Below are 23,500 nucleotides of genomic sequence, written 5' to 3'. Positions count from 1 at the left end.
TTGCGTCCATTTATGTACGCAATGACGTTCTCGTTGAACCACCAGCCGTACCCTCCCCCCTCCTGAAACATTTAGGTGTGGTCTATTACCAACCATCTACCCGTATTTCTCTCGCTCTGATGTCCTTTTACAACCCCCCTGCCAAGTCTTCTTTGTTTAGTGCTTTTGGCAAATTCCTGCACTCCCATCGCCCACCCATACCCTCCTTGGGGGTGCCTTTAATGCTCCTCATAGGCTCTGGGGTTACCCGCAAACACTCAAACCAGGTCGCCTTCTACACTGCCTCGCCCAGGAGCGCCATCTCACCCTTTTTTAATACTCCTGACACCTCTTCTCGAGCGGGCCCTATTTCACAGCGCTCCACTACACCCGATTTCACGTTCTCTCGGAGTTCCCTTCCTTTTCACTGGCAGGTGTCCGCTGAAAATCTTTTCAGTGATCACTTTTTCATACACATCACCACCCCTCTTTTCCACAACAGGTGGAAACAACGAGTCACTCACACTAACAGGGAAGTATTCCATGATAACATTTTGTCTGACTCATTTAAAACTTACGACGACTGGACGTCGCGGATCTCCACAGCAATGACATCCTGTAGTCGCCGCGCTCGTTTTCAACTCCCCATTCCTGACCCTGTTTCTCACTTCCTACACTTATGGCGACGTCATCAACGTTTGAAACGCACTCTCCGCTCCCAGCCACACAACGTCCAACTTTGCTTCCGAATTGATGCTCTGCGGGCTGAAATTATCGCTTACGGCACTTCTCTCGAGCACTCTCGTTGGAACACGCTGTGTGACGGCCTTGAATTCGCACTGCACTCGCGCTCTACATGGTCTCTGTTCAGGTCTGTCTTAGGTACCAAGTCTGCCGTTGCTCCCACCCTAGCTAAAGCTCTCGCTCAAGGGACTCCATCTGATGTGTTTGAAAATTTAAAATCTCTGTATTCCCCCCCCCCCCCCTCACACCTTCCTACCCAGATAACTGTGGCGAAGCTAACCCTGACCTGGACCACCCATTCACGCTCAGGGAGCTGGAAGCTGCCTTAGCCACTCAATCTACCCGCTCGGCACCCGGTGTGGATGAGATAAGATATACTACACTACGTAATCTCCCCGACAACGCGAAGGAATTTCTCTTACACACATTCAACGAAGCATGAAACAGCGGCTGTCTTCGAAGCTCTTGGACATCCTCTCTAATTTGCATGATTCCGAAGCCGGGCAAACCTCGATCTCTCTCTAACCTTCGCCCTATCTCTTTGACGTCATGCGTTCGCAAGACTCTTGAGCGAATGGCCTTGACTCGACTGTCTGATTTTATTGAGGCGAAAGAGTTTTTCCCTCCTTCTCTTATTGGCTTCTGCCGCCTTGCCTTCTGCCGCTTGTGCAACTTAGGAAACATGGGCATCTCTGAAGAGCGATCTCATTCTTCCTGAAAGTGATAGCAGCTTCCACGACATTTCAGGGTGTGTGGACAAACTGGCATAGACTGATAGCTCCGCGCGGCTAGAGTTCAGAAGTCCGGGTGATAAAGAAAAACGTGGCACCAATGACACGTTTGGAGGGCTCATTTGTCAAGCCTGGAAAGAATAGAGCATTCGACCGTCACTGACTCAATGCGTTTGGAATTACGAAGAACAATGAAAAAGCAGCAAAATCAACGAGGGTTAAACTCAAAAGAGTGGGCCTGACAAACACATCTAATTTACGTGCGGCACCCTTATCATTGGTTCTGCATCCCTTTTTTTTCTTTAGCTTCACGCTTCATTAAATACAAGACGAAGCACGTGTTCGGGATAATTAGGCTGCCGCTAACGCGAGCCCACTCAAAGAAAGGAGAACCGAACTACACAGATTGGGTGAAGTACGTACGTGTTGCGAGTCAATACGAAAAACACTGACGTGGGAGAGGCAGTAAAGAAGAGAAAGCTATGAAAGGCTGATAAATGATGGTGTCGAGATGGCTTTGCGGGTCAGAAGCACGGAATCCTCGTATGCTTTGTCAAAGTCCGGATTCGTAAAACATCTGTTGCGTAGCGTGCCGTTCGCGATTGGGTAAGGCCGCTGCAGCGCACGTCGTGCCATCGCAGCCATCCCCACATTTAGAATTGTGGGCTTAATTAAGCGTTGCTCCAGCGCACGGTAATGAAAACTTCCCTGGTGACTCAGTGGTTCTGGTGTTCGGCTGTGGTCCAGAAAAGACTCGATTTTTTTCGTTGCTTCTGCTGTTGGAGAAACGCTACGAAATTCGTGTACAGTGTGAGTCAGTGCGCTGTCAGTGCGAGTGACCGAAACTATCTGGAGTCCTACACTACAGCGTCTCTCGTAACTCGAGTTTCCGTGGGACGCTAACCTCCACAAACCAACCAAACCCAAGAAGCTGCACGCGGTGTACGAGCATTCTCAATCAAGATGTGAGTGTAAAGTTTTACTCAAGCACCAGTTTTCCGTGAAGGGGCAGCGAACTACTACACCTGGGATGAAGAATGTGCACAGAATGATTCTCTAGAGAATATTATTTCACGGATATTACAAACATGTTGCAGAGACTGAAAGCCATTGTTGATCTGCATTAAATATTTCATTCATTCATTAATTTATTAATCATTCATTCATTCATTCATTCATTCATTCATTCATTCATTCATTCATTCATTCATGGAGTCAGTCATGTAACCCCAGGGTCATGAGGTGTTACGGAGAGTAGTAGTAAAAGTATAGGACACGCGAAAAAGAAAAACAGCACCAACAGCCGGAATTTCAACTACAATGGGCCACATAATAAGGGGTCACTGCTGTTTTGCAACCATAAAGAACAAAGACTGGTTTCCTACAATAGGTCATATAGCTGGTGGTAATAACCAGAGCCCAAAGGGCAGACATTGAAAAAATGAATAACTATGCTTTTTGAAGCCTCAAAGGACATTTCGTCGTTGCAAGGAAAGTGGCAGTGCTGCTCCGTTAAACATCACATGCCGCAGCAGAATAAATGATACTGACACAGAACGAGAGACAGAGAGAAGTACAGTAAATTAACTAAAAAGGAAAAACCGAGGCAACAGTTTGAGATTTTGAATTCATTAACTTATCAGCCTATTAGTCTACACAAAGGCACAGACAGAACGTCCAAAACAAGCCACTCAAAGAAGGTTAGCTGGTATTCTTTACAGGGCACAATCGCAAGGAGAGACTAGCTGAAATGTTTCAGTATTTTACGCTTAAATATTTTCTTTCTGACATAACCCTTTTCCTTGTTTAAGTATGACATATTCTTTTGTTTATTTTATTGAGACAGTCATTACTGTTGTTCATGCTGTGGCTGAGGTAGCAGTAGTGCTGTAGCTACAGTGGTCTGGTGCTGGGTACGCTGGCTTAAAGGCATTCTCTAGTAGTCGTATTATTAAGGTGAAAGTATTACATGCCTAATAATACGAAAAAATTCACTTCCTGTGTCGGCATCAGTATGATCGATGCTATCGTCACGTGGCGACGGCATCACATGACGTCATCGTTATGTCATGTGCTGCCACAGCGAGAGAGTTAGTATTTATGATGTCACGTACATCATGGCCGCCCGGAATGGACAACAATGATGTAGTTGAGGTGTCTCTCACTAGTTACTAGAGAAGCTACGATTGCGCACACGCTACAAGCAGCAGTGGCGAGGCGTACTCATCATTGCACCCTGTTCGTCTTGGTCTGCCGAGCACTGTATTCGAATAGTTTTTTTAGCAGCACGCCCTGCTCCGAAACGCCCTGATACAATGCAGGAGAAGATGTGGGCTTTGTCTACAATAGGAATAGGGCAGAGAAAAATGACTCTAGAAGGATACGTGGCTCTAGCTACACAGTAAAGCACCATATCAATTGATAGAGCGCTTTCCAGTCAGTGTAAAACTCAGTTATTCTTTATTAACCTTCTGCGAGCTTTGCAATCAAACTTTAAACGCTTAAAATTTCTAATTTAAAGCAGCTCTCATAAGTTGTGCCGTAAAATTTTCCAGCGTTCTGGGAATGTGAGTGGTCTGTGTCCTGTTTGTAGAAATACGCCTAAAATGTCTAGTGTCTTGTTAGTACATTAAACCAAGAGTGATTTTCAATATAATAGTTGGTTTGTGAGATATCACTTCTTTTTGTGTGGTTCCCATTCAGCTGTGGTGGAGAGCCTGGCCACTGCGGAGAGATGGCGCCACACGTGCTTGACCCGAAGCCCTGGAGATATGACTCTTTCAGTGAAGCGGTTTGCAATCACGCAGGCACTGCCGAGCCACGTTAGGTGTAGGAAGTTTCCACTGCCTCTAATCACAGAGGCAGTGCAAACACCGCGTTGTTTGAAGGTAGCTCTAGGGGGAGCATGAATGCACTCACTCCGAAAAAATTAGAAGCCTTAGTCAACCAGTAGTTTCGACGAAACGCATGAGAAACCGTATGATTTCCAGCACTTTTGACTGTGCGCATAAAAAAACAAAAAACAAAGCCAAGAGGACCCTTGAACGCACTTACATAACTGTAGATGCTGTCTTTGCTCTGGAACCATTTCTCAGTACTTGTGTAAAAAAATAACAAAAACACAAGCGAAAGAATGCTTACAAAAAGATATGGCCAAAGCCGGATGTGCCTATTTTAAGGAATTCCTGTAGTGAAATGTTCCGCTGAAGCAGAAGCACCAGTATGCCATCGGCGAACGTCCGAAGGAATCCCAGCAGCGCACGAGAGCACACCATTCTTCTTTGCATTCAGGCTCTAAGAAGGCCCAGTAAAAAGAGATGTCACGACGCTCAGCATCTGATTCTGACAAAAAACTGCTTTTGCGTTTGAAAGAAGAAAACAGGATTTCATGCATTCCTACGACGCGTAGCGTGCTTTTAATTCATTGGAGTTGCAAATGCATTTCAGGAGTCACAGCAAAGAAAGGGACGCGAGCTGTTTGAATGAAAAACAAGCAATCGATTGAGCGAGGAAGGACTGCACTAAGAAAAAGTGATTAAACGAACGGTAATCTTGAACTGCTGATGCCATTCAAGCCCACACAAAATAGTGATCCTAAGTCCCGTATACTGTAGTAGCCTGTATAGACCTGTGTATGTCTGTATGGGTGTACACACCCATACACACACACACACACACACACACACATATATATATATATATATATATATATATATATATATATATATATATATATATATATATATATATATATATATATATATATATATATATATATATATATATATATATATATATATATATATATATATATATATTTAAAGATGTGTGTTTGTTTGCCGAAAGCAAATAGATAGAAAAAAGGTGTGCATTTTTTATTCGTCGAAGTGTCGATTGTAAACCACTCTCGGCTTTATGGTTCACACTCTCGAGGAATACATTGAGCCGGCGGTAAGGTGTTACAACTGCGAGAGATATGGGCATAAGTCTAAGACTTGCAGGGGAACCAAGAGATGCAAGGTATGTGCGGGCGCACATGATTACAAAGAATGCACCTCGAAACGTCAACCTAAGTGAGCCAACTGTGCTGGACCACATCCGGCGTCGTTCTCAGGCTGCTCTCGAAACCGTTTGGCATCAGCGGCACAAAGAGAGAGAGTTGTAAAAGGGTACCATAAGATACAAACAGGTTCAGCACCCAATGCGGATATAGTCGAAGATGTTCCTGCGGCACGAAGAAATGCGAAACAGTGGCGCCACGACTCTTACACGGAAGTATTGAAGCGCTCAGCACCAAAACATCGCGTTAGCAAAGAAGTCCGGGCCCAGGAACATGCTGAAGTGGAACTTTCTGCCGGGCCAGACACAGCCAAGGAGCCACTGACTACCAAAGGGAAGGGACACAGCAGCTTGCTGAGGAAAAATTCTTCAAGAAATGCAATCTTGGCGGAGACAGCTGGAAACGAGCAAGTCATTTTGCCAATAATCTTTGCGGCTCTTAATGCGATTCCACAATCCCTGCCACAAGCAGGTTCTTTACCAGAAGTGAAATTGCTGCTAGATGTTGAGCATCTTCTCTTGTCGTAATCATGGCTACCGGACTATCTAGCTGGTACAAAAGAAGTGCAATATTCCAGTGGAACTGCAATGTTTTGCAGAATAAGAGTGGAGACTTTCGAAAATTCGTCGCTCAGCATGGATTTCCGATTTTGTGTATTTCCGAAACAAGAGTATCCACTAACTTTCGCTTGTCCAATTATGTGGTGTACCAAGCAGAACGTCCTGCTGCAAAAAGCAGAGTGATGTTGTGTGTGAGACGCGATATTCCGTCGACACTTGTGGCTACTTCAAAAACAGATGCTCCGGAAATGGTTAGATGCAAGGTGAAGTTTGGTAACGTTACTGTAACTGTAGTTAGTGTTTACGTGCACCCTCAAGCAAACGTTTCATACGCAGAGTTGGCTGCAGTGTGTAGATCTGACCATGATCTCATAATTATATGTGGTGATTTTAACGCGCACCTTGAATTGTGTGGTAGTGAGCGTCGTAGTGTAAGGGGATCTGCTATAGTACAAATTTACTATACTAAATGATGGTTCTCCGACGTTTCTACGGGGGCATACCTACTGCAGCGCACTAGACATCACTGTGTGCTCCTCTGAATTAGCGGCTGGAGCAGACTGGACTGCAGACGCTGATACAAGAGGAAGTGACCATTTGCCAGTATTCATATATCACCCAAAGTTGAAGAAAACGAGAAATAACCGCACAACAAGAATTACAAATTGGGCAATCTTTCGAGAACTACAGAGACAAAATCTTGAACCTTGTTCTGACGCAGAAACGTATGCATCGAAGATAAAAAAATTTTTAACAAAAGTAACTCGTGCAGTACCCATACCAGATGGGTATTCGGGTGTTGACGCTGAGTATGAGAGGCTTCGGGCAATACGTCGCCTATCTGAAAGAAGATATCGCAGGTCGGGTAATTTAGAAGATTTCAAGGTTGCACAGAAAGTACATTCTGCAGTGCGTAACCAACTGCAGAAGCTTTCAACCAAAAGGTGGCAAGATTTATGTGCCTCATTTTCTTCATTTACCTCGGCGCCTGAACTGTGGAACATGGTACGCGCCCTCCGACAGCCAGTAGTCCACTCGAGACCACTACAGGCTCTAGCGCTGTCTCGAGGAGTTGGCGAACGTGTGATTGCCGAAGAATTTTGCGATCTTATACTGAAAAATGTGAGACGGCCCAAACTAGCGAATATAAATCCTCAGCAGAATCAGCTTCGGCGGTTGTAACAAACTTTTCTGTGATCAGTTCATCAGATCTGGATGACAGCTTCACACCAGAGGAGCTCCAACATGTGCTGTCTTCAGTAAAACGAACAAGTTCACCAGGAACAGATGGAGTTACATACGCTGCTCTTGCTAATTTGTGCAAAAAAAAGGAAAATTACACTTGTTTGGACATCTATAATAAAGGTTGGCAAGAAGAAAAAGTTCCGGAAAGTTGGAAGATATCAAAAGTAGTACCGTTAATAAAGCCAGGGAAGAGCCCTATGCACTTGGACTCGTTTAGGCCGGTTAGTTTGACAAGTTGTTTTTCAAAAGTGATAGAAAAAATGATCAATGAACGAATTTTATGGTGGCAAGACATTAAAAAACTACTACCAGAAAGCATAGCCGGCTTCAGAAGAGGTAGATGCACAATGGACTGCATTCTGGATTTTGTCACAGATGTGGAAAACCAACGAACGCAAGGAAACATCACTGTCGCTGTATTCCTTGATGTCCACCGAGCATACGACACAGTGAGTCACGTTCACGTTCTGGATGGTCTGGCGTTACAGGGATTCAAGGGCAAGATACTGCGTTGGATCGCTGACTACCTGAAGCACCGGAAAATTTTTGTAGTTACGCAGGAGGGCCCAACGTCAGAACATGTCGTCAACCAAGGAGTGCCACAGGGCAGCGTGCTAAGCCCTACTCTCTTTAATGCAGTCATGGCGCAGCTCCCGTATAATCTTCCACCTAACATCAGATGTTCAGTATATGCTGATGATATAAGTATATGGACGTCTGGTCTGTCGTTTTTGGATGTACAACAAACTCTACAAAAAGGATTGGATTATGTAGACCGCTTTCTAAAAAAAAAAGGTATGGCACCGAGTCTGGCTAAAACAGCCATACTTCCGTTTACATTAAAAAGGCCTGAAAATTTCCAGATTATTCTGCAAAACCAGCCTATTCAAATGGTTAAAACTCATAAATTCTTGGGAGTAATTTTAGACCGTAGACTAACATGGTCGCCTCATGTCCAGTCCCTGGAACAAAAAGTGAATCAGGCCATTCCAATCTTCCGGCATCTCTGCGGGGCCAAATGGGGTGGTACTACAGAGTCGTTATTAGCCCTACATGTTGCCTGGATACGCCCCATCGTAACTTACTCACTGCCTCTGCTGCACGGACTCCCAGCCTCCAGCGAAAGGAGACTTCACTTGTTATTGGCAAGGAGCTTGAGGGTATGTCTGGGTTTACCACGGTCAACTTCCAGTGCTTTAGTGTATGCGGAGGCTCGAGAGCCACCTTTGACAGTACTCCGAACGAAAGAAACATCTCGAAATTTATTTAGAATTTTCACGCAACATGAAAGTCATTTTTTATCTGGTGCACTAACACAAAGGACGGCAACGAGACTACAGGATACTATATCATCATTTCAAGCAGTAGTACCACAATTTAAACAATGGAAACCTTCAAAACCACCTTGAACGCTGCCACTTCTCAACGTTATCCGTGAAATAGACGGCATAGAGAAGAAAGCAGACATGGCACCTCTAGTAGCGGCACAGTTGGTACTTCTTCAGCTTCATGTAATGCATAATAAAAAAACGAAGATATATACAGACGGATCATGCACAGAAGAAGCGTCAGCTTGTGCGGTCTTTATACCCGAAATTCAGAAAAAGAAGATGTACAAATTATGGCACAAATCTTCATCGACGACAGCAGAACTGGTGGCTATCTTTGAAGCAGTTAAGCTTATCTGCGAGAATCCTGAGCCACGAAATTGGGTGATATGCACTGATAGCAAACCTGCTCTTCAGCTAATCAGAATGTGAGATCACCTTACAAAAATGGTGAAATAGCACAATGTATCGCAGAAACTGTGGAATATGCCTCATCGCAGGGTCACAAATTGTATTACAATGGATACCCAGCCACAATGGAATAAAGGGAAATGAAGATGCTGATAGTCTCGCGAAGAAAGCATTGAAGGAAGGACGGGATTGCGCAATCCCTATGTCTGGGGCGGATATTCGGCATTTTATATCGCAAGGAGCTAACCATTGTTTGATGGAGAAGTGGTTTGAGAAGCCTAAATCAAAAGAAACGGTACTTTATGAAGTTGATCCACACATAAAATTTTCCATAGCGACAGACCTCCCCCGACACCTAGAGACATTGATCCACCGACTTAGATTGGAAGTAGCATACACAAACAGCTTCAGGCACAAGATACATCGATCCAACTCACCGGAATGCCATTGTGGTCATGCAGAAGAAAATGTTCGCCATATTCTTTTGGAGTGCGTTAAATACGCGAATGAAAGAGAAAAATTAAAGAACAAATTAGGGAGTTTGGACAGACAGCCCCTCACAATAAAGAAACTACTTGGACCCTGGCCTGAAATGCATCTCCAGAAAAAGGCAATAATCTTCCTGACAGACTTTTTAGTGGAGACCAGACTGGACAAGCGCCAATGACTGACAGCCAGAGATGGGTATTATGTAAAGTGTGGTCATGTATATACTGACATTAGAGTAGTAAGGTGTGCGTGTAAGTAGTTTGTGACTGTGTGAACTGCGTGAAGAAAACTGTATATTGGCATGATATTTGAACTGGTTTCAGTGTGCTATTATGTTTTTTTCTTTTTTCTTTCTTTTCCGTATTTTTAATTTTAGGGTACCGTTCTGTATTATTATTTTATTTTTCGCTGCAGAACTTTGTGATATGAAGTAGCCGAGGCAATAGGCACCTCAACCTCTCCACAACAAAACAGTTAAAACAGAACAGAACAGAACACTCTTCATCAAGACATTCTTGATGAAGATTGGAGTGGTTCCCGATCAGAAATTCGACTAATAAACAGTTTGTTTAGAAACACACGTTTTTCATATATATGACAGACAAGGATTAAAAATTAGCCAATATCTACAAAAATAATAAATTTACACTGTACATTTTGTCTTTGCTGGTAGCCGGATAGCTCCAGCAAAGACAAAATGTACAGTGTAAGTTTGCTGGTAGTTTGCTGGTAGCCGCGAAAGAGTGGCAAACACAGAACACGCCGAGCGAGTGTTAAAGGACTGTTCAAATGAGGAATTTCGTTTGAATTAAACGCAATCGGCTCACTGAAGACCACATATATAACATATTCTTGGAGCAGACACTTATACTGCAGAAGGCTTAGTTTCGCTGATTACCACGATGATGACACTTATGGTTTGCATAGCCCAATTACGCCAAAAAAGAGTTTTTTTCGCAACACTTTAATGTTTTTTCGTTCCCTTAGGGATGAGCAAAAATTTAGTGGATTCAACTACAACACTTCAACATAAATGTTAGAGCACCCACAACGTTGGTCTTGTGGTTGCGGCACTCGACTCTTAACCCGAAAGTTGCGGGGTGGAATCAGCGCTGACAGTTTCGGTGCAGGCAAAAATTCTGGTCTGTGTGCTTAGATTTAGGTGCACGTTAAAGAACACCAGAGGATCAAAATCTCCGCAGCCTTCCGTTATGGTGTCTCTTGTACTCATAACACGATTTTAAAGCGTCGAACCCCATCAACGATTATTATTATTATTATTATTATTATTATTATTATTATTATTATTATTAATATTATTAATATATTATAAATATCATTAATATTATTATTAATAATATTATTATTATTGTTAATAAATGCTACCAATACAACTACGCAGTACATAAAATGACTGTCAATCTGCACGAGCCACATGGACAGATTGCCTCAGTGAGTGATAGAAAAAAACGTCATTAACACACCAGTAAAAGAGGCGCGAGCTCCGTCCTTCACTTCTTAAGCCTCGTATCAATGTCTTACCGCAGTCTTCGTAGTGTTTGGATCACTTTCTCGTCTCTGCACGTCCACTTCCCATCATGCCATATCCCAGCCAATTAATTCCGCTCCAGTGTCGCCGGCATTCGACCGCTTCTTCTGAAAACGATCCTTTAATACCGATGACGCCTTTCCATTCTTCTTGATATTCGCCACGACTGGCACTGTGGGCATTACGACTAGCGCACAACGGCGCTAATATACGACACCTACGCGTCCACCTGGAGATGCAGTAGCAATATTTGGTGCTTTGTACAGCTAGCACAGCAACTGAAATTGGGAAACCCTCAGTCTGAGCAAGACGTGTGCAATGTGTAATGATGTAGCTCATTTCTCGTAGCATGAGCTTGTCGCTACACTAAAAAAAAAAGTTGAGTTTCTGCCTTAGTGATTACAGTACTACACACTGCTACGAAAACAGAGCGAGGAGAATTCACGGAAGCTGTCAAGAAGAAACGCAGCTTTTTGACTGCATCACCAGTATTATAATATTAGACCTACAAAAAGCCTATATACTGAGCTTTTATGAGTAAATCTTTTTTTGATGTATAAATACGTGTTTGTTGCACCAGAGTGCGTGGATCGCACGTTTTTACAATCAGGACAGTCAGCAGTTCTGCTTTGTCCAGCCGTTCTCCTTCGCGGTGTGTGTTTGTGTAGCTGCGTGCGGGCAAGCGTTCGTGCTCCTAAATCAGTTTTAACGTGGAAAAAAGTCGGAAAGACTTTTGGTTAACGAAGTGGTGACCCGAAACTTAGTAGCTGCACTGAAGTAGCTGCACTGAAGTATTGCAGGCTACCAAAAATTAAAAATTGTGGGAAATGTCAGCTCTTCAATGGCTCTTCTGAATAAAATAGAGAGAAAAATAAAGCAGAGAACACCACCACCGTTGCCACTCACCTCAAAAGGAACGAGCGAGAAACTCCTCCAAATAGCGTACAGAACCCTATAACACAACGCAGAAATGATTATGCGCACTCGGTCTTGACTGTGAAGCTCTTGGCTTACAAATATAATTTCGTTTCGGTCGTTTTTTTTTTCTTGGTTCAAATCTTTCATCTCTCCTACTGATGCCTCCATCATTGTCTTATCCCTGCACGTCCATCGGTCCACTTTCTTGTGTAGCGTCGTTTGGGCTGGCATCAACTGACTTGGGCCTCCAGATTTCTTGAGTTCACTCTTGCTTCCATTCTTTTTAACTTTTTACACTTTTTTCGTCTTTACCCGTACCAGCCCCAGAGATTCTCTTTATAAATATGTACGCTTACTTAAACAATAATACACATACATATATATATATATATATGTGTGTGTGTGTGTGTTTTCATATATGCCTCATTATGTAGTACGTAAAAATTCATATACACTTTGTATACGTACATATACCTATTGTACAATCACATCATTCCACGTGTTCTTTTTCTCTTTGTTATTTCGGAGGGGGGGTTTTTGTACATGTACATTTTTTCTGGTATATAAATTTATAGTCAACAACGACCTTCTATACCAGGGGCGTAACCATGTGGGAAAGGGGGAGGGGCTTAGCTACATTTTTCTTCAGGTACAGAAGATCATGTTTGACGCCGCTTTCTCGAATTGTGACTCTAGATACGCCAGCCTACGTTCCTACCGAGAGATTTCTCAAGCCAGTGTCTTTATTTGTTCTGTGACACGTTCCTGTACGACTGAAAACTTGAAATAAGTGGGCAAAAGTCTCACAGGATGACATGAAGACAACAACATGGCACATAGATAATAAAGGTTAGGGGTTGCTGCATTGAAAACACATAGGCAGTCTACGACATCGTATTGTATGACAATTGAGAGCGGGAATAATTCGAATAACTACCACAGGCGTGCGCATAGAAGGGGGCGGCCACCTCACCTGTTCTCCCAAGGGAGACGTGTCTAGTATGGCGCACACCTTTACTCTGCGGAACCTGTCCCGTGATTCCTAAATGTTTTGACAGTCATGGTGTGCGAGCATCATTTATATTTTATTCCTAAAATCCCGTACATTCTAGCTTTGCCCGACAGAAGGTTGGGGACCAACGGCATACCCCTGTGGAAAGCACGTATTCGCTTTATTTTAAAGACGATAGTCTTCCTTGGAATACTTCAACGCAAAAATTTTGGTCTGTCTGTCTGTCTGTACATTTGTCCGTTTATCCGCCGTAACGATATTTTAAACGGCAACAAGCGATACACCAAACTGCCAACCCCATCTGCAGCGCACACCAATTTTGCTCAAGTTCCAGCATTCATACCCGTGCGATTGTCAATTAAAAAACACCTATTGTTCATACCTGAGGCACCATAACACGTAATTATTTTGTATATGTGATTTCATACTAGTGAAGGCACACCAGTAATTCTAAGGACCGTAGCGTTTATCACACTGCGCTGATAGTGCAACGCGATGTTAAAAAAGGCAAGTGCTTCCAACGCTTTGCTAAGACGGCGTGATAATTGCTCCTGCTCTTCGCTTTGCGTTCTACACCTTAGCGCCTCCGAGACAGGCACGCATCTTTTTCCGTGGGCGCGCACGTGTTCCTTCGTTTTCGAAGATAATTGCCAGATAGCGCTCGTGTATAACGTGTCTTAGAATTAGTCTATATACTACCTTTAGGTAGCATAGTTGCGACATTGAAAGAACTCGCCGCTCGCGCCCCCATTCGCCCAGCGCGTTCACGTGAGTAAAAAGGTCAATTTTTGGAAAAGTGAACTTTATGGCGACGCGGGTTCTGGTGACAGCCGGATGCGTCCGACGCCACTAGTGCCTCGGCTCGCTCTCCTGAGTCTGGCGATGCCTTGCTACGCGTTTCCGGCTCACGAGCATAATTTTGTTTTTTTTTTTAATATTCGTCGAATCAACGCCACGTGGAAACAGAGTGAGCGGACGCGCTCTGGGCTCGTGTGGTGTTTCTTGTACGGACGCCGAGATGCCGCCGGGGAACTGGACCGTGTGAACGAGCTCTGCTGACAGAAGGGGTGGCTTTTAGGGGCGAAGCTCCTTGTTTAGAAAAAGTTTATTTACAGCATGTACAGAACACAAAGGCTTCATACCATTCCTTGTTTAGAAAAAAATGGCGTGGCTTGTGCGTCCCTCATAGAACGAGACCACCAGTGGCACATACCCGAAATAGCGGTCCTTACGATTTTGACCTCCAAGGTTGCTCCGGTGAGAGATTTCTTCTGTGCGTTGTTGAACAATAAGAGATAGTGCTCAATGCACATGTTAATGGCTGCTAAGGGGGAATGAGAGACAGGAGCATTCGGCCTTTAGGTAACGCGCACGCTGCGATCCCCATTAGCAGTTATTGGCATGTACATTGAGCACGATCTGACAAGAAAGGGTTGCTACGTTATACTCGCTGGGTGTAACCTCCTTGGTTTTAGAAAGGTTTAGGGAGCGTTGGGCCGCATAGCCATGAATACAGTGAACTAGTATATACCATGAACTTGAGGTGGTTAAAGGTGGGAAGTAAACCCGAAGCGCAAGCCGTAAGAAAGTGTGCATGTGCCACCTCCCGTTTAGTCCTTGAAATGTCCGCTGGATGGTGGTGCTTCTATATGGAGAATATATGATGAAAATATACTAGATGGTGGTACTTGGAGTGTTGAATAGATGGACGAATGGATACACAGACAGATGCATGGATGGACGCATGAACGGACGCAGGGACGGATGCATGGAAGAACGGAGGGATGAACACATGAACAGACGCACGCACGGACGAGCGGATGGACGCATGGACGGTTACACAGACATACGCAGGAACGGGCGGAAGCAAGAACGAATGGAGAGACGAATGCTTCGCCCCACTCCCCATCATTTACTCCGTGGATATGCTACCATTTGTTTTTTTTGCATGACATGGACGTATCCGCCGGCAAGATGGCGGACCTATGCGCCACTCTGCTACCTAAAGGTGGCATATACAGTAACTCCAGCGTGCCTCGATGCACTCGTTCGCCTTCGCTGCACGAATCGAGACTCTCAGAACGCAGCGCTTCCAGAATACCCAGGATGTGGGTATAGGTTTTTAAAAACACGCAACTACATTGAAGGCTAAAGAAAGACACTGTGGTAACGAGACACTGAAAGCTTTTATTAAAAAGTACAATCACACAAGGTTGCGATTATCAATGTTCATAATAACATTATTAACTAAACCAAGGTCACATTGGGTGAGCGACACCAAGAATGCAGCACTGCATGCAAGGGCTTTATATAGCTAATAGTCCTGTCCATGAAAACTATGGCCATTGCTTTGAAGCTTTGTTTTCACAGATACGTTCTCACTCTATCTGCCTGCAGCTGTTTCTGGACAGAGTTTCCGCTTTCATTGCCGCAGTGATTTTGAGACACAGGTGGAAAGAAAAGGTATAAAAAAATCTAGTCGTTCTATACACACACTCGAGTTCACTCACTCAGAAACGACCTATATCTAAATTATCTGGGCCTACAAAAACACGTTGTAGAACGAATGGCATTGTTTGTGAGATGTTTTCGCCTGGGCGACCACAGGACTTGCTTTCGTGCCGTTTCTATGTCAGGTAACAATAGTTGGTGTGCAACACAGTGAACGCAGTGCCACATATGGCTATTTTCCCTGGTCATACTCTCCCTCTTGTCTCTTAAACCTTGCAGCTCGTTCTATTTCTTCTGCAGAACATTCTTATTTTTTATTTGCGACTCAATGGCCTAAGCTTGATTGTTCAGACCATTCTCAAGGTATTTTCAGCGTTCAATGAACCCCGGCCCCCACATTTTCTGCAACCATACAGCCAGTAACATCATCCTCAGCAGCAGCCTAACTACACTCACTGCAGAGAAAAGGCCTCTCCAATGTTCCACCAGTCCACTCCGTCCTATATATTGTGTCATTTGCAAATTCACTTTTTATGTCATGAATGTGTATTTCCTTGCATACTTCTCGTAGCTCCTACTTAATCCAAAAAGTCAGTATCATTACTAGCCACCCCCACCCTCCCGCTCATAAAAAAAGGAGCGAAAAACGCAACGAATGAGCTATATATTCAACGCATTTGTAAAGACATTGTTTCCAGCTATGTTAGTGCTCCTTAAAGTGTACTGTGGTTCTTTTTGTTTTTCTATCTTTTCTTTTTAACCTTATCGCAAAGAAGCTCCATTATTCAGCAACTGTCAAAAAGGCTTATTGTCAAACACTTAATCATTTTTTCTCCACCGGTCAGAGGCTCTCCAAAGTGTGAGGTGAGATATCCTCGAAGCATTAAAAAGTTCATTCATCTACCTTTCGTTTCTGCCCTGCTGTAAAAGGATGTGTTTAGTTCATTTTTTGATAGCTTTATAATGAGCAGCTTAGATGCAGTTACATCGGTTCCATTACCTCCCGCTGAAAGTTGCCGTAATTAAGAAGAGGATACTCATTGTCAGCATGACAGAAAAAAAGTAAGTTATGCCCTACAGGACAGTGAAGCGCTGTATAGAAAACTAAGAATAATAAAAAAAAAACTGCCCACACCTTCCCACGGGAGGAACTCGAGTAAATGCGTCGCCAGGGGGGGGGGGGGTATCACGTGAATGTTGCGTAATTGAGTATGGTTCGGGAATGCTTAATTGTCATTGCGTCTTTAATATTCGTACTTATTGAACGTAGGAGAAGCGTTGCCTTGAACGAGTGGTGAGACCCTGACATTGGGTTGTCCCAACTACTGGTTGAAGGCCACGTGAAAGTAAAGTAAATACCATCGACTTAATTCTAAAAGCGCTATCTAGCTCATACATATACAGTGTGGCTAGTATATGGTTGTGTAGCGTGAGCAGCCGGTTTTAACTAGTACTTCGTCTGCCTTATCAGGCGGGAGAGGGGGGGGGGGGAATGGTAGCAACAGTTGGCGTTGGACGCGATCTTGTTGAACGAGACGCGAGGCGTGAGCGTACACAGTGTGGATGGAGACGACACTGCCAACACCAGATTTTCGAGTAGGTGCGACCACAAAATGCTCCAAATTTATAAAAAAAGAATCATTGCACTCTTCCCAAGTAACGCGTCGAAGTAAACGGCGGTAATGATTCTCCAGTAACACGAACTATACAAATAGACCTAAAACCTACTGGCCGATTATGATGGGCTGGGCTGGGCGAACTTGCTGTCCCACTGACAATCGGACTTTTGATAAAAGGAAATCGAAACACGCAATTAGGGTCACTTTCCGGATAGCTCTACTAAATGAGGTGTGTATCCAGGAGTGCACTTGTGGGCAGCTAATACTGAAGAAAGTGTGGTATATGTATAGATGATAATTATAGCAGCGGAAAAGAGGGCTTGCATAAGAGAGAAGGGGAAGAGTACAATTGTGATTGCTGCCCATGCTTTTATAGTTATCTCCTTTGGAAGCGTGCCCATTGGCTGTTGTGCCGACCACTGCCAGTAAAACACCCCCGTTTGAATACACATTAGCACACAATCACACACGCAGGCACGCCACAGACACGCGCACGCACTCGTATAGATTACGCTTTGTTCGTACATGTGTATGTGCATTGCTTATTTTAAGTGACAAAAGATAACGCTCTAGCGGAGAAAAATACACAGTTTTGCGCACAGCTGAAGGTAATTTTCAGAAAGTAATAGTGTTCTCTGTAAGGGCGTGCTTAAAGGGACACTATGTAGAAAAATAAATTTTCGCATATTGGTAAAGTGTGGTTTCACAGTAAAAAAAAACACTCTCACCGCAATCGAACGCTTAGTAAGCGATTAAACGTGCGAAAAAAAAATGGTGCAGAGATCACTATGAGATTCCCGCGCTTTAAAGGAGTGTTCAACTTAGGACAGAATTCCGAAGCACTATCGCCATCAATATAAGCTGGGACACTGTAATTACCTTTCCTTTGAGATGCTCTGAGCACAGTTGTGTACACCGATTGTTCTTCCTGGTTGTGTCAACTGGTGGCTAAGAAGGAACAATATAAAATCAGGTTTGGATGAATTGAACTTTCTGCGCAATACATATGTCTTCTCTTAACTGAATTAGCAGCGTGCGTGGTCGCGTACTGTATTCTACGAGTCATTCATCACCCAACTTTCTGCGAGCCCCGCCAAAAGCATCATTTGTATTTGTGAGAATTGAACAGGACCAAGAACGATTGGATGCTTTATTCCAAGCATAAGATTTGATTCTATTTAGGCGAAGACACAACATGACTTTGAGATAAACAGATATTTATTAGAAGAGAAGCAGCTCTTTGACTAGCCTGTGTAACTCTGTCCCTCCGTCCACACCGCTCCCCTTGCCGCAGGTGTTGAAGCAGTGCCGACTGGCTCACGCCCTCCTAAGAGTGCACGGAGACGTCTCTCTCTCTTGCTTGCCGCGTACTCGCGAAATGCCAACGCTCTCACTTCACCCTCTTCACCAATCGCAACTCTCAAGCCCACTCCTCACGTGGTCATGATCTCAACCACCCCACCTCTCTCCATCTGTCGGCGAGAACCAGCCGTGAGGCGGTGGGTGTGCGCGCTGCACACTAAGGCCCCTAGAACTAGGGGCTTTACTGCGCACGCCTCGAGAATATCGCGGTACCGACAGTGTGGACAGTGTGCCACTGCTTGCCACGTGATGGCGCCTACGGGTGGGATGCCGTCACGCCATGCTTCCCACTAGTGTGTGCGTACCAGTGAGTTTATACTATAACCTCCTTGGTGCGTACCTTACCCAGCTGTCACCGGCGTTGCCAGGGGTCACAGCATATGCACGGAATGAATGATGATGAGTAAGGCAAAGTGTCCATCAGTCCGTCCGTGCTTCCGTGCGTTCTTCCGCCTGATAGTGGACCCGCCGGTGCATCCGTCTGTCCATGCGTTTGTTCGTTTCACCCCACTCGTCATCATTCACCTCGTAGATGTGCTGTATTTTTTAAAACTCGATTCAGAATAATTACGATAAATCTCACAAATCAATGTACTATAGGATTACTTTTGTTACAATAGAGTTCCGATTACCTTCAAATATTCTTGTGTATTTTTTACTTATTTAAAGACTGTTCTCATGAGGTGGCATCTGTAAGGGTTGAAGGGCATTGCGGCTAAACGCATTTGACAAACGCGAACGTTTTCATGGCACTAACCACTGAAGCTAAACCGTGTCTCTGGCAAATACGTCCCATCAGAACATAATTAGTAACCATATATTAAACCAGTTTGGTGTTCGAGCTTATAAAACTCGCTATAGTACACCTGAGTGTCGACAGCTTTCATTCGCAGTAGCCAAGAGTGGCTTTGTTAGTGCAGCTTGTTGCCTTCCATGCCACTATGGCTCTATTATTCTGCTGAAAGAAATACGGCCGTGTCGTCACAATGGTTCTCACTTCATAGAACAAAGTACCAGAGTCTTGTATGGCAATACAAAGGTAGCCCCTCGAGGCCGCTATTAGGAGGGGCTGTGATATGTGGACATTACGTAAAGAGGAACATTGCGAAAAGATGCATTTGTAAGCCCAAACCAAGGATTATAGTGATGAAAACTTCCCTAGTTTTACGGTACACTAACTTTGTTACATATATATATATATACCTCGCTCACAATACATGAAACATAAAAAGAGATAAAACGTCTCATGTTGCAATACTTATCGGCCAGAATACAATGGGCTAGAGCTTTCGGAAAGCGATATATAGATCTTGGTCCCTGCTGCACAGGAGGTCAGCATTTTTTTCCTTATTTCTGTTCGATTACGCAGACTAAGAAGAATGGCTGTCAGAACAAAATGTGCAATTGCGTCTCTTGTTAAGACGAATTACCTTAATTACGAGTACAAAGGCATGCCTGTGCCTCCCATAACAGTATAGGAGAAAACCGAAGTCACTCATGACGCATATAAGGGAGGTGGCAAGTGCAAAGAAAATTCCTTATCTAATAATATCGCGCTTGAACGCAACGTATGACATCAGTCCGAAAGTGTCACATTGTTCTCGAAATAAGGTTCAATTACTCCTACTTCTACAAGTCGCTCGCGAAGCGTCCACTAATCTTTGTCCGAATATTCTGTCGTTATTTAGCACACGAAGAGATCTCAACTGTTTGCATTTCGAATCATTTCTCTGTTTCTATATAACTACTTTTCTTCACTAATTTTCACTGTATACTTATGCAGTGCTTATACACGTTTTAAAATTATTTTAATGAAGATTTAGTACCGTGATATTTACATTGCCATAAGGGAGTTACCAATAAATATTATGCTTTTGAAGACATATTTAAACTGCATAAAAAATACATTGAAAGCACAAAACACTTAAGTACCTTCACGAACAGAATTTCGTGAAGGTAAAAAATTTATAAATTTTGACAAGTATGAATCGCACCAGCAACCTTACAGTTAGCAGAAATGAGGCTAACCGCACCGCGCGTTGAAATCTGAGCAATAGTTTTTAATGCCAAGCACAAAAAAGCATATTTCTTTACGTGGTACAAATTATCTTCTTCACGCGGTATAAGCATGTCTTCCAAATCGAATAACTATCTAGCCCGACAACATGTATTACTTCACATGTTATGCTACATAATATATTTATATTTTCTGCGGTTGAAATTGTACCACTCATGCTGAAACATGCACAATTCCCATTGTTGCACTCAAAGAATTAATAATTAATGATGTCGTTAGTGACTTTTTGTTATCTTTGTTTAGGCCATAAATGGGCAAAACACATTACCACTCGCTAAATACTGTGATAATCTTCTGCTTGTGCTTCACCCTGAGCTGTACTCCAACAGCTCTAAAAATATTAAAATTTTTATACCATGACCGAGTACCCGGAATCATTCAGACTTGCGTGTTGTGCATTAAGACAAGTTAGCTTTCCTAATCCCTAAAAAAATATAACCTCAAGGAACAACGTCCTATATTTGTTCAATTGCTCACTTTTATTTGTTTTTGTTCAATAGCATGTTCTATTGTTCAAAAGCAAAACCTACAAATATGTATAAATTGCCAAGCAGAAAGTGCGACACTTTTTTCTTATTTGTATAACCTCAGAATCTCCAGAAAACCCCGTCGCGACGGTTTGCCATAGTTCTTGAAAAAATGCGGTTTACAAATTACGATCATCAAAATTTATGGAATCGCACAGTCAGAAAGTATGCGGCCCACTGTATGATGTGCCCCACGTAGATATTTTTCGCGAAGATTGTGTACAGTTTAATATTCCTGTTTTTATTGCAGGCCAACTTCGGTATATATATTGCGCAAGGAGCTTCAGGAACAAAACATGACCCAAAGATGACCACTTGTTCTTGCAATTGTCTTAACCAGAACGATTTCCCCTTTTACTGGCCTGGGTCTTCAGTGTTCCAATGCAACCCAAGGCTAATTTGGCACGAAGAGTTGGAAAGGCAAACCAACTGTACATATAATTTTTTTGCAGCTTTGGACCTTCCACGGGAATGGGGACTCCGATTGATAGGCTGAAGGCTGTTAAGAAGTTTTACATTTATTATTTATCTGAATATTTGATTTGTAAATGTAAACAAATTATCGTATACGGCAAAAGTAGAGATGAAAGCAACACAGCCATAACAGGATGAGAAAGTTTACAAGTATTTTGCTGAAAGCCAGAGTCTAGGCAGAAGCAATGCTGAGCCATGCACGAACACTAGGAATCGTTCTAAACAAAATACCTTCATTCTATCACTCTTATCGTAAGGCTCATAAACAGCTGCAAAGCTCACAAAACAGGCAACTGAAAAAATAAAGCAGGGGCCCTAAAGCTTCGCTTTTAAAAGTTGAATGTGATAGTGAGATAGCGTTTTAAGTGCATACTTCAAACACTTAGTGCATGAAACCTTTTCAAATTGCATGCCTATGCACCCACTACGAAGCTTTACGGGAATAGGCGCATAACATGTGTTTCTTTCGTAGTGGTATATCGGCTTTCAACCATGGAGCCATTAAGATACTCGCATATTTGACACCCGTCGGCAATGGACGCTTGTACTACGCATTGTTACTGCAAGCTTTTATGTTGCATTGTGAAGCATGTATACAGGACACGTATGTTTGTGAATCATCAAAGCTACTTTCACTGCGTTTCCAAGCAGAGGAACATATTTTCACTGTTTTCACAAGCATAAGCGTGGCCGTGTTGTAGAACATTCAATTGCCACGCAAATAACCCAGGTTCCATCCCCACTTCGACCCAAACAAACCTGGTTCGGTCCCCACTCTGCTCCAGGACTTTTATTCATTTATTGATTTTAGTTGCATCGTCATCGGTGTTTTTTTGTCACGCATAAGATGAAGATTTTTTGCTCACAACCAACGATGAGCTCTTTGACGCTGTCGCGTAAGAACTAATGCACTCACCTTCTCAAAGCCGTTGGAATGAAGCTTGATCACATCCAATGCGAAGTCCTTTCTTCTTCCTTGATCGTCCAAGTGTACGTCTCCTGTCAAACCTTTGAATTGGACCTAAGGGAAGAAGGTCAATCAACACACGCAGTCATAAGTGGCAAAATTTATGGCGGCCAACATAAGTAGAAGTCAAATCAAGTGGCCAGAATATACCACTTTCTGTCTCCCTGTTTCTCAATGTCACTTGCTTAATATGATAATCGTTTTTTCTGAATTTTCAATTTTCTTCACTATGATATTCAGCAGTAAATACCGTATCGTTCTGAGGCCTACATAGGTTCTGTGAAAATACCGCATCGTAAAGGAAAAAATCGCTTAGCCTTCAATACCTCCAAATGCATTATATTGTTCATAATTATTCTTTGAATTTCATTGGGTATGCGTTCGAACACGCGCACACTTATATTGGTCCAACCAGTAATCAGCAATTCATAGAAACGGTATACGATGCTAGTGCTAACTGCTCATGTTGCGAGTCAGAAGAGAAAGACAGCACAAAACAGCTTTTCTTTCTTACTCGCTCCGCTTAAAATTACCTGTTTAATTACAATGAAACACATGACAAATGCTGCATACCGAGATGAATCATATGGATTCAGTTGTCTTGAGGACAATTTCTGTCCTCGTTGAAATGCAGATTCAAGGATCAAAGAAAATATTTTTTATATCAAAGTGAAACAGCATATGCATTAGGCAGAAAAACGAATTAATGGTGGAATAAGCTCGGGAACGAATGAACTCACTAATAGCATGATCAGCATAACAAATCGCATTGTCGGTAATGGAAACGCACTGACGACCTCAGAGTGGAGGCAAAATGAGAACTCTGCTGTACTTTGTTCGAAGAATAAATAACTTACTGAAAGGTTTCGCATGTGCTGAATGATGACATACACGAAAAATTACATTAATTTGCTGGTAATGATAGCGGGAACGATGTATTTTAGAAACTCACCCGTTCGGTGTATTTTCACTCGGAAATTTTGAAGTTAGAGAGTTT

The 23,500-nt window shown here is 43.2% G+C and overlaps 1 protein-coding gene across 1 annotated transcript in view; it reads right to left on the bottom strand.

The window, feature by feature from the left end:
• Positions 1-23,500, bottom strand: part of LOC142817573 (glutamate receptor ionotropic, kainate 3-like) — a 217,346-nt gene that overhangs the window by 48,097 nt on the left and 145,749 nt on the right. The window contains exon 7 of the mRNA XM_075894616.1: positions 22,453-22,557. Coding sequence (XP_075750731.1) covers positions 22,453-22,557 — 105 coding nt within the window. The remainder of the gene's footprint in view (positions 1-22,452; positions 22,558-23,500) is intronic.

The sequence above is a fragment of the Rhipicephalus microplus genome, chromosome 5, assembly GCF_043290135.1.
Source record: "Rhipicephalus microplus isolate Deutch F79 chromosome 5, USDA_Rmic, whole genome shotgun sequence".
NCBI lineage: Eukaryota > Metazoa > Arthropoda > Arachnida > Ixodida > Ixodidae > Rhipicephalus > Rhipicephalus microplus.
Note: the sequence above shows the minus strand (reverse complement) of the source record. Positions and strands in the feature narration are given on the sequence as shown.